At 36.1% G+C, this 17,059-nt stretch overlaps 1 protein-coding gene across 3 annotated transcripts in view; it reads right to left on the bottom strand.

Annotated features, from left to right (window-relative positions):
- Positions 1–17,059, bottom strand: part of LOC106667147 (photoreceptor-specific nuclear receptor-like) — a 97,059-nt gene that overhangs the window by 41,748 nt on the left and 38,252 nt on the right. For all 3 annotated transcript variants that reach the window (XM_024225266.1, XM_024225267.1, XM_024225268.1), the window contains exon 2: positions 16,556–16,778. In XM_024225266.1, coding sequence (XP_024081034.1) covers positions 16,556–16,778 — 223 coding nt within the window. The remainder of the gene's footprint in view (positions 1–16,555; positions 16,779–17,059) is intronic.

Here is a 17,059-nt window from a genome sequence, read left to right as displayed (position 1 = left end):
CCTGGTGTAGAACCTATAGTGTGAACGTTTCCGATCATTTTCGGTACGTCTTTCCTGTCAGACGGGTCAAACACACAACTGAAGATGACGAGAAGCCTTCTTCATCGGATGACTTGAATCTCTGTAAAGGTTCCTCAGTATTGATAAAGCCCTTTCAGAGTTATCATAATATTTGTGATTTTTGACGGAAATTGGAGGCGAACGATATTAAGAGAAAAACAACGCCAAAAGAAATATTTGAACCTACTTTGATAAATAGCCACGTCACAAATTGTGTATTTTAGTAGATAGCTTTCTTTATTTGTAAGTATTGATTTATGTTATTTCCTCGTCATCTTTTTTTTTAATTTGAGTTTTTTATTTATTTCTTATGAAAATATGTTTTTACTGTGGCATTATGGAACTTTTCTCGTATAGGCATTTTTACAAGTGTAAATATTAAAATAAACCGATAAGTATTTATTGTAAATATTTATTATAAATTAATTACATTGTGAAATGATTTTTCGGTTTATTTAAAGAATAACGGAATTGTAATTATTCTGATAATTAAACCTTAATTATCCTTTCTTCTCGCCCCCTTTCGATTTCCCGACCAAATGCGCCGCTTCCAATTTGCAATTAAAAACTACAGCAAACCCTCGCTACACCCTAATTCCTAAGGTTCCACTTTCAATCCCCAGACGACTTTTATTTAACTTATGTTTAATTTGTTTTGTTTCACGGGGGTTACTTTCTAACTCGGGAGCCTCGGGTATTTCCTCCCCAGCTCCTTTCGGCGAAGGGAGATTTTATGCTATTCTTATCCCTTAAATGGGATATTTTTATTGGCTCATCTTCCCAAGATTTCAAACTAAGAGTACCTTTTGTTATAGGATTATACAATTTTTAAATTAATAAAACTGTCTTTTTCTAACGTTTTCCTGCTTGTATGAATATTGTTTTTTTTTTTTTTTTAAATTATATTTTACTGTTGGAATATCATTACAAATTTTAATTAATTTGCTTATTTACCGGAGTTTTTATTTGGTTTTGGGCCTTCGACACCGGACGGATGGTACTTTCCAGGCTTATTTCACGTCAAAGGGAAAATATGAGCGACAGGAAATCAAATCATGATTGTAAAGGGATTGAGGGGGCCGGGGTAGCAGGTCTCTCCCCAGGGAATTGAACCATCAATCCAGGCGGTTAGATTGATTCCACTCGTTGACTATAGACCCGCCACACCTGCTAACCAATACAAGAGTCACAATCCCAGCCCACCCTCGTACCCGATAAAACCCGAATTTCTTATCCGTTTTATTGACTTTTTCCGGATGGAAACATGTGTTATGTTATTATTTTCTATATGTTCCTTGCACAAGGGATAGCGGATTGCAAAATTTTCCTTACTAGTAGTTTTTTTGTTTAGTATTAGCGTCTTAGAGATTTAGCGGGATTCGAGTATTCTCGGTATACTTCTCAGACCCCCCTACATTCACGCCAATAAATACATAGAAATAGAGTAAAAATCACGCATTCACTATCCTAAGTTAACCTAATTGGTTCGAAAAATCTGTGGGAACTCGATGTCCCCCCGACCGTGTCCATACACACTTAGCCACTCATGCAAATAAATACATTCAGACAATCGGGTAGCCACCAGGGTTTTTGATATCAAGCCAGTGATTACTATCGCGCTGCAAATATATAGACAACTAGTCTACTTTGGTGTGTTTCTGGTTACTCGATATTCCACACCGACCGAGTCCATACACACTTAGCCACTCATGCAAATAAATACATTCAGACAATCGGGTAGCCACCAGGGGTTTTGATATCAAGCCAGTGATTACTATCGCGCTGCAAATATATAGACAACTAGGCTACTTTGGTGTGTTTCTGGTTACTCGATATTCCACACCGACCGAGTCCATACACACTTAGCCAATCATTCAAATAAATGCATTCAGACTATCGGGTAGCCACCAGGGTTTTTGACATCAAGGCAGTGACTACTATCGCCCTGCAAATATATAGACAACTAGTCTACTTTGGTGTGTTTCTGGTTACTCGATATTCCGAACACACCCAAACATACAGTAACGTTCGTGCTATTAAATACATCCGCTCAAATTTAGGATCTTATTTCAATCAACGTATTAAAGGGCGGGCCGTATATTGCAAGGGTGCGTCTACATCATTGTAGTGTACTGTAGCGTTTACACAATGACTCCCTCAGCGAGGTTGCTGCTGTCCGTGATAGGTCCTCCGTTGTAGGAGAGAAACCATGAACTGGAGTGTCTCGGGGTTGTTGCCTCAGTGGCCGGATATTTAAGTCTTGAAGATGGGGGCGTCGGTGGCCGCAATGGTTTAGGCGTTGACACGGCGCTCATCACTGTAAGGTAAAGGTCCCGGGTTCGAATTGCCCTGCATTCAAACCCGGCATACTTACAAACGGGCATTTTTTCAAAAACACCGGCACTCCGAGGGTTGATATAACCTCTACTGTTGCGAACCCTCGTTAAAAAAAAGTCTGGAGGATAACAAAAAGGCGGACGAGGCGATTAAAGCCGGGACTTAACCACCGCGATCCGGCGCTCTGACGACTAAAAAGCAATAAACAATATGATAAACAGAAAGTGGCAGCGTTTTGGGTCGGATTGGCACCTCTCGCGTATCAAGAGCAATCGTTAGGTGGCCCGCAGAGTACTTGACTCGTAGAAGAAAGGTCATCCTCACCCTGAACACGCATTCATAAATAAATTTATTAACGATAGGCGAGGTCGACACACTGACTCTTTTGGGCCGAAGCCCGCGTATTTGTCCGGCATGGAGAGAAAGGTTCCTCGATGTATCAATTATAAAATGTGCAATTCCTTGGCTTCAAATAGAGAACGCGTAGGAATGCCACCCAATGTGAAAATTGTGCTTAAGCACGACGGCGAGTATCTAGTTCCTTTGTTTTGATACTTGGAGGAAACAAGTTTGTTTTATTGTATATAGTAATAATAATTTTGTATCTTCAGCGTGTATTGAGAGAAAATGTATTTATTAGCGTGAATCTGTAGTGTGAGAGTATGGATGGCGGCATATTGAGTACCCAATTGGCCATTAATGAGGTTAGTTATATAATAGATGAAAAGGGTGATGGAGGAATATCGAGGAATCCACCACCCTAACCGAGTGAACGATATGTAAATAGGAAAGAATGTTTTTAAGAGTGAGAAGAGTGTCAATGGATTTAGTTTTAGTTATAGAAATTAAATTTCTTATATAAGCTTCAGACTTTCTTTGCGTCTATTATTGTTTTCTTACCAGTTTTTCGAGAATTGAAAGTATTTTTCAAAATTATTAAATTTAACTTTCAATGATACGAAAGAGGCGAGTACTAGGAGTACTTTAATCAACAGTTTCGTCATTATTAAAAGTTCATTTTCAACTTTTTTCTCTTCGAACTCTTTTCAAATTTCTTTAGGGACTTTTATTTATTTAGAAATCGATTAACGGTCACTAATCGCCACACATTTCTTTAGGGACGTTGAAAAAATTAAACAATTGAAACAAATTTATAACAAAAATTGATAAAATACTAATATTTACCAAAAATTGTACATATGTTTAAAAGATGTCGATAAAAATTTATAGAAAATTCAAATATATAAGCGAAAAGTACGCAAATTTAATTCATATTTATTATAATACTTATTAAAAAATAGCCCCAGAACTGTTCATGATTGTCCACCTCCAGCTTTCTTTTGATTTTAGTGCTTGTTTTGATCTTTTGGCGACTTTTTGCTAAAAATAATGGATTTTTATGAACTCTTTTAGAACCGAAAAGAGATTAGGATTTACCCTCAAAAATCACATTGATGTGTTTCCGTCGCGAATTAATTTTAAAGTGTTTCAACTGCCCTGAAAAACCGAGTTTTCATGCATAAAAGTACACTGTTCTCAGAATCTTATAAACCGATTTTGATAATTAATTTTTAACATAATTAATCCGATAAAATGAAAGAGTTATGGCTAATGCATTTTAAAAATAATCCATAGTTTGTGAAAAAAAGGTTTCAAGTAAGAAACAGTTGAAATTTTTTCCCAAATTAAAAATTCTTAAAAAATTGAACCAACTCACTTTACCAAAATTTTGTTCGCCATAACTGTTTGGCATAAATTCGCAAATAAGCCAGAAAAATTTGAATGAAATTTTTCGAACAGTATTTAAGAAAATTGTAATGATTGTCATATTATTATATTTTCTATGTAAGGTCTTGGTTGGGATAAAAAAGACAGTGCCACTTTTTGTCACGAGCTATAGTGACCAAGTGGTAGAGTATCGGCGTATTTCACCGAAGGTCGTGGGTTCGAATCTCGCTCGTGACACTGACTTTTTATCTCAACCAAGACCTTACATAGAAAGAATAATTATTTAAAAGAAGTAACTTGGTCTATTGACCACTAAAACGTAAATGGATTATTATTATATATTATCATATATCATTAACACCAAAGAATTCACATTAGTTGGTTTATTGTTAAAAACGAAATAATACAAAGTTACTATTAATGAAGTATTTACCTTACCAGCCAGGACAGGCGGACAGAATTGCCGAAAAACGATCAAATCACAGGTCCTTAAGCCCGAAGAGCCACAGGAATCTCTTTAATCACAGCTCCCAGGTTAAGTTATTATTAATGTTAAATGTACACTTTGTAGTCCGTTTATCTCTCAGCATAGTTTTCTTCAACAAAAACAGTAATAAAAATCGCCTTTTTATAAATTTCGAAATTGGTCATTTCTGTTATGGTTTCGAAATATGTGAAGAAGGCTATTCGTAAGTCTTTTTTTAGGGATTCAAATTTTCTAAAATCTTCGATGAACGGCGTAACCCGTCTGGCAGTACAAAACGGTGAGGATATACAGACTAGAATGATCAGTAACAACATAATTACAGGTTCGTAATTGTGCAGACCACACGGATAAATGGAACAATTTAATTTTGCTCTGCTTACGTTTTTTTCCCTGATATAACTTTTTTACATCAAATTAACATTTTTTGACTTAAAGTTAACTTTTTAAAAATCAAATTAACCCTTTTAACATAAAATTAACCTTTTTAAATTTCCAAGTTACTCTTTTTAATCTAAATTAATTTTTTAAACTTCAAATCACTCTTTTTAATTTTAAAATAACCCTTTCTTCAAAGCATTAAAACAAAGGAATAGTTGGTATGAATATAAGCGTTAATTTTTAAAAAAATCAATTGGACTCTTAGAAGACTATATAAAAATTTATTGCTCTTAAAATGAAGTATCAAAACAAACCATTATTTTATATTAAAAAAAATTGGAATTAAAAGAAGAATCGTTTGTTTTTAGCTGTAATTTTTACAACTGTTAATTTTAACTGTAATTAATTTTCTGGTGGTATTTTACATAAAAACGAATGTTATATGAAAAAAAAGAAAAACAAACAGTCAGTAACAGATCGAGACGCTCAAAAGGCTTCAGGGTGGAAAATACGCGTAAAAGACCGACGAGAAGAAGAAGTAAAAACACACAGAGGGCCGGCGATGACTTCAGTCGTATGTAAGCCCCTAAATTTCAAACATTATATATGTGGGAGATTGTCCATATTGGCCAGGCTCTAGGCTGGCTAGCCGAGAAGAGTTCACATCAATCCAGCCCTGTTCCACCCCTTCATACACCCCGGAACCTGAAGGAGCTGAAGGAGTCAGTCGAACACGAGGGTCCAGCTGAGAAACATCGCGCATTGTTAATTTTGTTGTCCAAATATAGCAGTGTCCAAAAACAGTTATTTATTGAAAGGGGTCAATGCCTTCCGGTCATCCTTTTTTATCCACTACTAGACAAGAGATATGGACAGAAAGGCGACAGAGAGAATCATCCCTTGCTGGAGAACCTGCTTCAAAATTTGCATCCGAAGCACTCGTTAGATTTCCCGCCATTTCACCCTAAACGAGGAGGGAAAGCAAAATCGTGGATTGCGACCGCAGAAATCTTAATCATCCATGGACCTGACAGGGAGATCAGTGGGAGTGGTCAATTTACATAAGGCCTTCTAGGATGCCCTATATGCTATGATGCCTTATATTTTATGTTTAAATAAATCGCAAATATACAGGAATTTTATTTTACATGTTTATATTATTTCATGCCACCTTCAGTTTTTAAATGGTTTAAAGGAAGGGTGAATTTGAAATTAAATAAATTTATTTGATGTGATAAAGGATTAATACAAAATTATAGAAAATTAGCTTGAAATTAAAAAGGGTTAATGTGATGTAAAATAGCATTAAGACGAAATTAAAAAGGCTTAATTTGAAATTATCGAAGGTTAGTTTGAAATTAAAAAGGGTTAATGTGATGTAAAATAGCATTAAGACGAAATTAAAAAGTATTACTACGAAATTAAGCAGGGTTAATGTGAAATTAAGCAGAATTAATACGAAATCAAAAATGGTTGATTTGAAATGAAATTCGTTATTAAATTAAAAAGGCGTCACAATCTCTAAATATCTCTCGATCTGCTGTCATAGACATAAATCCGTTTCTTTACGAGTTGAATTTTATGTCAAACTTTAGCAAGAAAAATAAACGAGTGTTCGTTTTTCAAAAACACTAATTTATTCTACGTGTTGAATTTTGGATCAAACTTTAACAAGAAAAATAATCTAGCGTTCTTACTTTCTTAGATAAAAAACAACATTAGTTTATTTTTTATATTTTTATTATTTTTTACGAGGGTATGTCAACTATGAGGTTGTATGAACCATGAGGGTGCAGGAGTTTTTCATAAAAAGCCTATTCGTAAGAATATCAGTTTCGAATGCAGGGCGGCTGGTTTCGAACCCGGGACCTCTACCTTAAAGTGATGAGCGCCTTTTCAACCCAAAACCGTTGCGGCCACCAACTCCCTAAGTAATTTGAAACTACAAAGGGTTAATATGAAAATTAGAAGGGTTGATTTGAAATTAAAAAGGATTAATACGGAATTGAAAGGGCTAATATGAAATTAAAAAAAAAGATTAATACGACATTAAAAAAAGTTTAATTGTTGTTAAATTTAATGTTTAATTTGATAAAAAAAAGGTTCAATTTGACGGGAAAATACTATAAATACTATAAAATACTATAAATTGGTTGGAAAATAAATATATTTTCTCAGTGAAACGATTTTTGGATGGTTGTGAGTTGTGACATTTTACTGTCAGGATTTATTGATTATTGGAAATCTTGATTATTGGAAATTAATAAAAAAATTCAAAGGTAAAAAAAAAACTTGGAAGTTAAAAAATAAATAAAATAAAAACAATTTTGCCTGGAGCACTTATTTCCGTGTGCGTTGTCAATCGAATTGTGGATGGCCGGCAGGCCACGTGAGGGGCTGTCGATAAAAGTAAGATCCTGCCGGCTCCCCCTTAGCTTTCGCACCAATTAGGATTGCCCTCCGGGTGACACCGCAGCGACAACTTCCCAACCGGCCGCAGGCAATATTTCTGTCACTGGGTGTGGCTTTTGAATTTAATGACTTCCTCGATAATGGGTTCCAGTGGTGTTATTTTTAACACGGATTGTTCGGCCGAGACATCTTTCCAAGCCAAATATTAATGGATGTTCCATCCAGTTAAAATGTTACAATTTAATGGAAAAATTTGGACGTAAACACGTTTCTTTGTATTTTTACGATGAATGAAATAAGGCTAATGGCGGGGTTGAATGTGGAAACTCGGATGAACGATCTGGAGTCACTGGTTTTCCTGAAACCACTTCCAAAAGTTTCACACCATGCTCGCGAATCGTAAATAATGTGGTAAAGAAAAGGTGTGAGCGTCAGTGGACTCTGTCGCCCGAGAAGCGCAAATTGCACGGTGTTTCACAAGGTATCATTCTTGGTCCGATCCTAAACTCATTCCATCCAGTCTGTCCATTAGAACTCGAATCTGTTAGCGACTTCAAACATCCAAGAACACCTTCAGTTTATCAAAGATCAGTACATAAAGTAGACTAAAGGAAAATGAGGATAAAATTGTACCCTGTGTCAAATGAAAATATGCTCTGTCATTCACTATACATCAACAAAGAGCTACTGACTTTCATTCATCTAAGATACTTAGGACTATATTTAGATAGCAGACTGACATGGAATCCCTACACAAGATTTAAAAGACAACAACTTAACAGAAGACCGAAGATAACTACGAAATGTGACCGTCTAAAATCGATTAACACTATAAAAATAACATTAACACTATAAAGACATCCTTGTAATGAAAAGTCCTCAGAAGAATTCTCCAAGCAATTTTTTACGACCGTAACCTCACTATCTACAACGATTTCGGCATCTGATCCTGGTTCCAAAATTTTCACGCCAAGCTTTTGGTCCAACTTGACTTCGTCGGACATGCACTAATTAAGCTGTCCATATCATGCCGACCACATCTGATCAAAGCGAAAAAGCTGGGCAGAACAATTAGCACCGCTCTTGTCGACGTTCGGCTGCCAAGCTTTTCTCAACGCTCCAATATAAATACCTGCATATAAAATGATGGCATCGTTTTCTTTGCTTCGTTGGTATCACCGGTCTTATTTTTTATCGAAGCTCCAACATAAAGGTATCCTAATGTTGGACGAGTTAAGACTGAATATCAGGACTGCTGACCAAATACTGCAGACATCACAAGCGTATGTATTGATCTGGGCAAATATTCCCAAGAAAAAGAAGTCTTTGGTTCAATAGGCCATCCTATAAGAGGGTTCAAGATCGTCAAGTAGGTCATGTACAAATAAAGATAATAGTATTGGGCTAAATAACCATCCCTGAACATGCCATATGCGGACTAAAATCCTTCTCCCGGGAGAAGAAGAGTCAAGGCCCTCTAATGATGGGAATACCAATGAGATTCCTCAGGGAGCATCACAGAAAATAACGGCAGAAGTACTAAACGTAGGGAGATTTAATACAGGAGTAACTCGGAAGCAGAAACATGACTAGGCAGATATTGCTAGGAAAATGAAGTCCTTGGTTCGATAGTAGCCCAGAACAGAGGGCTTTCCTATATGGACACGACCCACAAGATCGTCAAGTAGGTCATGTACAAATAAAGATAATAGTATTGGGCTAAATAACCATCCCTGAACATGCCATATGCGGACTAAAATCCTTCTCCCGGGAGAAGAAGAGTCAAGGCCCTCTAATGATGGGAATACCAATGAGATTCCTCAGGGAGCATCACAGAAAATAACGGCAGAAGTACTAAACGTAGGGAGATTTAATACAGGAGTAACTCGGAAGCAGAAACATGACTAGGCAGATATTGCTAGGAAAATGAAGTCCTTGGTTCGATAGTAGCCCAGAACAGAGGGCTTTCCTATATGGACACGACCCACAAGATCGTCAAGTAGGTCATGTACAAATAAAGATAATAGTATTGGGCTAAATAACCATCCCTGAACATGCCATATGCGGACTAAAATCCTTCTCCCGGGAGAAGAAGAGTCAAGGCCCTCTAATGATGGGAATACCAATGAGATTCCTCAGGGAGCATCACAGAAAATAACGGCAGAAGTACTAAACGTAGGGAGATTTAATACAGGAGTAACTCGGAAGCAGAAACATGACTAGGCAGATATTGCTAGGAAAATGAAGTCCTTGGTTCGATAGTAGCCCAGAACAGAGGGCTTTCCTATATGGACACGACCCACAAGATCGTCAAGTAGNTTTATTGACTTTATCAATTCTAAAAATTCTGAATTCTACTCAGACGGAATTAATAAGTTACCAACACGTTGGGAGAAATGTATTGAGAGTATGGGAAATTATTTTGATTAAAGAACATTGCTTTAAAGTAACTAGTTTCTTTTTTTTTGTTTAATACCAAAATCCTGCATTATTTTCCGGACAACCCAATACAAACAAGGAGAGAAGTCAAGGCCTGAAGCTGTTGAATCTGTTAAAAAGTCATCTTGACGAAGAGCTCTAGTCAATGATGGAAATGGCAAAATAAATCAAAATTGGTCCCAGTCATCTCCTTTTTTTTAACCTTAACCTCAATTTGCGTATGGAATCAATTAATCTTTTTATGTAAGGTTGAAATGAAAAAGTTAGTGTCAGGAGCAGGATTCGAACCCACGACCTTCGGCTGGGGTGTTGGTGTTGTGGTGCTGTGGGTTCGAATCCCGCTCGTGCCTCTAACTTTTTCATTTCAACCACTACCTTACACAAAAATATCAATTAATTGAAAGAAGTTTTTTGGTCAATCGGACCACGAAATACAATGGATTTCGTATGGAATTTGGAAATCGGCCATTCTTTGAAAATGAAAAAACAATTGAAACGCTCCACTTTATTTTTGTAAACTTTAGTTTTATTCCTAAGTACATGGTTTGCGATTAATTTGAATTAACCGTGACGTGCTTGCGCATTAAAGGACCATTGCTTCATGCCCGTGAATTCCGCATGGATGAATTGAATGTAAATGCGTGTTTAATATAGCGTGATAATTGTATTGTGAAATTTCGATATGCAGTATTATTAATATTGAAACAATAATCACAGGTGAGCTGGCCGATGGATGGAAAATGATTACTGTCTGTAACCAACCTGGTTTAACATGAGGGCCATGTTAATTCCGTGCCGACGACGCAATTGTAACCGACGCGTATGAACGGATACGAAACAGTTCGCTTCATTCGACAATAACGCGAATACCCCGGGAACCCAAACGGGAAATCATTAATATAAATAAAATGCAATGACCATACGACATCTTCAAACTGACCCACTCAGTTTATTCATATTTTCCAACCAAACTCGTGTATGTGGATGTGACAAGTATGTGGATATTAAGAAAACAAGAGAAAACAATAACCAGATGATATCTTGGGTATCAGGGCACAAAGGAATTTTGGGTTACAAGAGGCCAGACACACTGGCCAGAGGAGTCTCTGCAAGACCATATTATTATTATATTTATAATTCCTCTGTTATAGCCAATTAAGGAATACAGGGTAGTCGGTTTGATACAACACAACATGAAAAAAAAGCAAACATAAAATAAGACATACAAATAACAGTAACATTACATTTAAATTATATTATATATACATAATAAAGTAGCAAAAGAAAAAATATAATAATAAATCAAATAACATTTAATTTGTGAGGAGACTTTTTAATCTGAAACTTTCTATACATATATAAATATTATTTATTTATTTTTCTTATTTATTTATTTGATTTTTTTTAGGGGCATCCGACAGCTTAGTAATATCAATCCCGAGCGCATGCGAAGTATAACAACACACATTAATACGCATTCACAATCAAATAAACACATTCACGCTGTGACAAAAAAAAAATAGATTTTTGTAATATCATTATTGTAAGAGAGGAAAGTGGTTTTTTTTGCCCCAAAATCAAATTTTTATTTTCTCGCCTCGATCAGCTTCCTTTTCTTGTAAAGAGGTATGTAACCAAGTTATAAGATGGATAAATTTTTATTAATTAAAAATAACCAGTGTACGTAGGAAACTGGTGAAAATCAACAATGAGTGTTACACGATACTGAAATGTTAATTAAAAATCTAAAACAAAACTAAAACAAATTTTATCTGTTCCTCTTTTTTCCATTTTCCTTAGCAATTTACATTTTTTTGTACTTTTTTAAACAAAGACTCGATTATTAATCGTCAAAAAGTGTGAAACTTTAATTAATGTATAACAATATACAGGGTGAATTGCTACTCGTGCTACAAACTTCTCCAGTAGATTCTTGACCCTAAAATGAACAAAAAAGTTCATATTGTCCATGGTCCGNCGGACCATGGACAATATGAACTTTTTTGTTCATTTTAGGGTGAAGAATCTACTGGAGAAGTTTGTAGCACGAGTAGCAATTCACCCTGTATACAAACCAAGTTATATTGCAAGTGGGTGGAATTTACTGCATGTCTGTGTATTTACCAAACAAGAATTGGGATGAAGAAGAAAAAAAGAAAGTAATTTATGATCTATCTCACCCAGTCCTTCTAACGGGGGACTTCAATTCACTTAATGCATGGTGGGACAATGAGTTTAAATATAAAAATTATGGCTTATTATTTATTGTCGAATACAAGGTGAAATGGAGGCCGATCGAAGGTGGGAAATAAAGAGAAGTGTTCTGTGGAATGTGTGGAATGTCCTTTAGAAAATTTAAATAACTTGGATGCAGTTTTAGATAAATAAATGAATCGATTGTAGGAGTAAAATGTAGTAAAATATGCAAATGAAGACAATTGTGTTGATGGTTGTGAAAGGACGGTGTCTAGAACAGTGCTGTGCCGACGGAGAGGGCGGACAAAAGGCAGTGGCTGTTCTAAATTGGTAGGCCTGGCAGATATAACTCCGTTACAACTTCAATATTGCAAACGTCAACAAACATGAAACCTGAGTTTGAAAGCTTTCAGAGAGCAGAGTGGAGACGCTCTCAGTAATTTGTAGGTGACAAGTGGGAGTCTGTGGGGAAGAGGGTCGAACAATGGGATGGAGCCGACCCTAAATAGGATTACACGGTCAATCACTGCAGGGTATTAAGATTCGATTTAAAAAGGCGCACTACTTCTGTATAATTGATTTCTCCCTCTTCCACACATGGTACCAGGGCCCTAATGGAAACTTTGGCCCCCTTTCAACCCCCTGGATTAGTGGACTCAAAAGTCGATTCATCAAGTGGTCGTTGCAGAGGATTTAGAAACTGTTCGATAAGATCACTCAGGAGGCCAGATCCTCCGCCGCACGGATGAATTAATCTAAAGTTAAACTCCGGAATTAAGGTTTGCACTGATTATCTCCCATATAAAATCAGGGATAAGGCCGATTTCAAAGAAAACCATCTATATCTTCTTGAAAAAAGAAAAATTTCATTAACCTTCAAACAAGTTCTGATATTCAAAGACAATTTTTATATTAGTTAAAATGATAAATTTCTTAATAATAGTTATTTGGAGGTCGTTAGATGCGGTCTGGTGTGACGTAGGTTTTAGAAAAACATTTTCTTTATCGAGCCAACGTTTCGATCTTTATTGAGATCACCTTCAGGGCCTGGGATTTATAAACATTGTTTAAATTTTACAAATACATGTAGGATGTAAAACATGTATTTGTAAAATTTAAACAATGTTTATAAATCTCAGGCCCTGAAGATGATCTCAATAAAGGAAACGGTCACTGGTCCGATTGACCAAATAACTTCTTTCAATTAATTAATCTTTTTACGTAAGGTCTTGGTTGAAATGAAAAAGTCAGTGTCACGAGCGGGATTCGAACCCACAACCATCGGCTAAATACGCCGCTGCTCTAACCACTTGACCTATCGTGAAATGAACCGAAGGTCGTGGGTTCGAATCCTGCTCGTGTCACTGAATTTTCATTTCAACCGAGACCTTACGTAAAAATATTAGTTAATTAATAACAGTATTTAAGTCCTTATAAAATGGATATATTCTTTGAAACTCTTCGGTAAATCGGACAGTAGAAATTAAAAAAATAAATCATAGTTATACAAAAATTTTCGACACCAAATAACTGATGTGACCTAGAACTCCTGGCTGAATTGACAAAACCTCCAGCATTATTATTGAAAAACGAGCATATTGGAAAAAAACAAAAGAGCCACTCCCCGGATATTTCTATGGTATTCAAATAGCTCAACGTTGGAATAAGAATGGACAAATTTTTCCGTCAAATTAACCTTTTTTACTTTAAATTGACCCTTTTTAATATCAAATGAACCCTTTTCTAAGCGAAAAAAACTTCAAAACTACATTAAAGTTAATTGGAATTAATAATATCAAATTACGTATTAAAATAAAGAATTCTTCTTTCATATATTGGTTAAAAAATTTTTTAACAAAACTGGAATTTACAGGGAGTTTAACTGCTGATTTTCTCTTTTTATTTTTATTTATTTATTGTTTATTTGGGAAAAATTCCTGAGTCACGTAAAAGTTTATTTATATGTAGTTTCTCATGAACCAAAAAGTTTTAACTCTCCAGGATAGCGTTTTAGGATTGGGGACTTAACTGCTTATTTCATTTGACAAAATACTTAGCAAGGTAGTTTTTTTAATGACGGTCCTCCATATCCAGAAAAAATGGGGGATGAGAATGGTCTCTTGTGGGATTGGCCTGCTATCTGTGCGCAAGACGGTGGGCGACTCACGTTGCCACTTTTTCTTCACCATATGCTTTAACGGGTCAGTAAGATCTAAAGGAGCGGTATCGAAGATATGGCATTCAAAAAGCTCGTTACAAAGCTTGGAACACCTTGATTTTAGATCTGATTGAAATCATTTAATCTTTATGGTAGCATAAAAGGCATTAGAGCTGAAACAAGAGAAGTGCGTAAATATTTGTTTCTTTTGGGTTCGAGGACAATCTGGCATTGAGGGCAACTCCTTGGCTGATGGTCTAGCCAAACGGGCGACCAGGGAAAGTGTGGCGACTACTACTCTTATTCCTTTACAAGACGCCAAAACTAGTATAAAATCCAAAATGAGGAAAATGGCTTAAATACACTGACACGCAGTAAATTCCACCCACTTGTAATATAAATTGATTTGTATATATTTGTATATATTAATCAAAGTTTCACGTTTTTTAACATTTGTCTAAAAAAAGTAAAAAAATATGTAAATTGATAAGAAAAATTAAAAATGAAAAAAAGACGGACAGATAAAATTTGTTTTAATTAGATTTTTCAATATCGTGCCATTTCCTCCTCTTGGCTTAATTACATCTCGAAGACGCATCGGCATACTTTCTACCCGTCTGGAAATGCCTCTTTGCTGGAGGTTGGCCCATTCTTCAGGAAGAGTCCTTTCGTGGAGTGTATCAGGAAGTGATGGACATGCTCTTCGTTATTTTCAGGTTATCCCATAAACGTTTGAGGAGGAAACGCATGTTGTTCCAAAATTTCATCCACATAGAGAGTGGCCGTCAAAGACCTTCCTCGAACGACAACCAACTTTGTGCTACTCTCCATTGAAATTCCCGCCCACACCATTACTGAGCTAAGTTGAAAAGATTGGCTGTTGGAAAAATTACAGGCGTCGTACGTTCCAGTTCGCCTTCTCCACACTCTTTCACGCCCACCTGGAGATCGTAGAGCAAATATACTCACATCTGTAAAAAGTACAGCAGACCAAACGTCAAAGATAAATGGCTTTGTTCTCGAGCAAATGGGAGTTGTACAACTCTGTATTCTGGTCGATTCTGGTCCTCTTACGGGGCGAAAAGCCATTAGTCATACAGATTTAATCTTCTTCAAGCAATGCATTCAGAAATTTGGACACCTCGAACTTCCTGGAGCTGATGAATCGCTTGAATAACAGCAAGGTTTTGCAAAATTCCCAAAATTAAAAAACGGCCATCCTGTGGTTCTGTTACCCTAGGTTGTTCAAAACCGGGCCTTCTATGGTTGGACCCAGTTTCTCAAAAACGTCTCGCAGAGTTTCTTAAAGAACTCCGATGGCAATAGCCCGCATACCTGATGCATCGTCCATCATCAATAAGTGCCACACCAGGCGCAACATCCTCAGCACTAAGTAGCATTTTTAAGTTTAAAAATCGAAATTAAGAAAATAAAGATGAAAACTAACAGTTTATTGCTTCATAATTCAAAAGAGACTGAAGAAAAATGTTAAATTTCGTAAAAATTAACTATTGAAAAATCCTTTATCCTTGTTCTGGATTAAGGTTAAGTGTGTTTACGTCCAATTGATATTCCCAATTTAAAATATAGCATGAACAAATATTTATTGATAAAAACAATGGGACAAATTAGGGGCAGAATTTTCTTTTATCAAGCAAAAAAATCAATTCGGTGGATCTTTTTGCCTGTCAGTGTATAAATAGCGGGATTTCTACCGGGGATTTTTTTTATCCACCCCTCTTTAAAAGACAATTCATGGTTTCACTGTGTCCAAACGTCAATTATTTACGAGCTTAGGCCAAATAATGGCATATGCGGAGTATACTTGGAGCAAATCATACCACGAAAAGACAAACTGTTTAAAACATGCAAACCAATAAAAAATATTGAGCATATCCTGCTGCTCTAAACATAGTAAAAATCGGTTTTTTGATTATTTGTGTTTAATGAAAGAAATTCAGAAACCTGAATTCGTTAACATTATGAACGAAAAAAGCTGGACTTTTTCGATGTTTCCATCGAAGATTTTAGGTAATCGTCTTCGGACAATCTAGGACGAAAATTAATGCGTACCCGGCGAGAGAATGTCTTCTTTATTGTAAAATGTTTTTGTCCAATTGAACGTAGGCATTCCCCTGTATAATTTATCAACGTTGGATTCACATCCTCCAACCGTGTCCATCACCGTCAGTTGCACCTGTTGCCTCAGACTGTTTATATAGAGTCTTTTATTTACCAAAGCTAAGACACCATGAATTTGAGGACGACAGATCTATTGTTTATTGATAAATGTTTTATAACGAAAATAATTTTTTTTTAGGTAACCATTCGTAAGAAATGGTATTAAAAATGTCGATTACCTGTATATTAGTTTCCTTCTAACGCTCCTTTTAAAAAATCCGCTACATCCGTTGCAAGCTAGGATCCCGTAGTGCTTTCCAGAGCTTGTGTCACCGCAGACGACGCACGAGAGGCCGAGGGATTTGAGCTTTCCGCCTCCCAACTGGGGCGGCGGAGGTGACCTGGTCGCCCTCACAACCGTCTGTGGCCCGCAGTTCCAACGAGAACTATAATCTTCGACTCCTAAACAAACATGGAAAAGAGGATGATTATAATTTCAATGTTAAAACATAAGGTAAGTACATAATGGGGCAAAACGAAAAAAAATTCCTACAAGAATTTCATAATTGAAGAAAAATTTTATCTTATAGAAGTAGTAGACTTCTGAACCTAGCAATACACTATAGCTTTTTTCTGTCAAATTAACCATTTTTATCTTCAAATTAATCCTTTTTAACTTAAAATTAACCCATATAATTACAAATTAACTCTGTGAACCGAATTTAAAACAATTAGAAGATGGG

This window comes from Cimex lectularius, unplaced genomic scaffold (genome assembly GCF_000648675.2).
Source record: "Cimex lectularius strain Harlan isolate CLEC.00 unplaced genomic scaffold, Clec_2.1 scaffold27, whole genome shotgun sequence".
Taxonomy (NCBI): domain Eukaryota; kingdom Metazoa; phylum Arthropoda; class Insecta; order Hemiptera; family Cimicidae; genus Cimex; species Cimex lectularius.
Note: the sequence above shows the minus strand (reverse complement) of the source record. Positions and strands in the feature narration are given on the sequence as shown.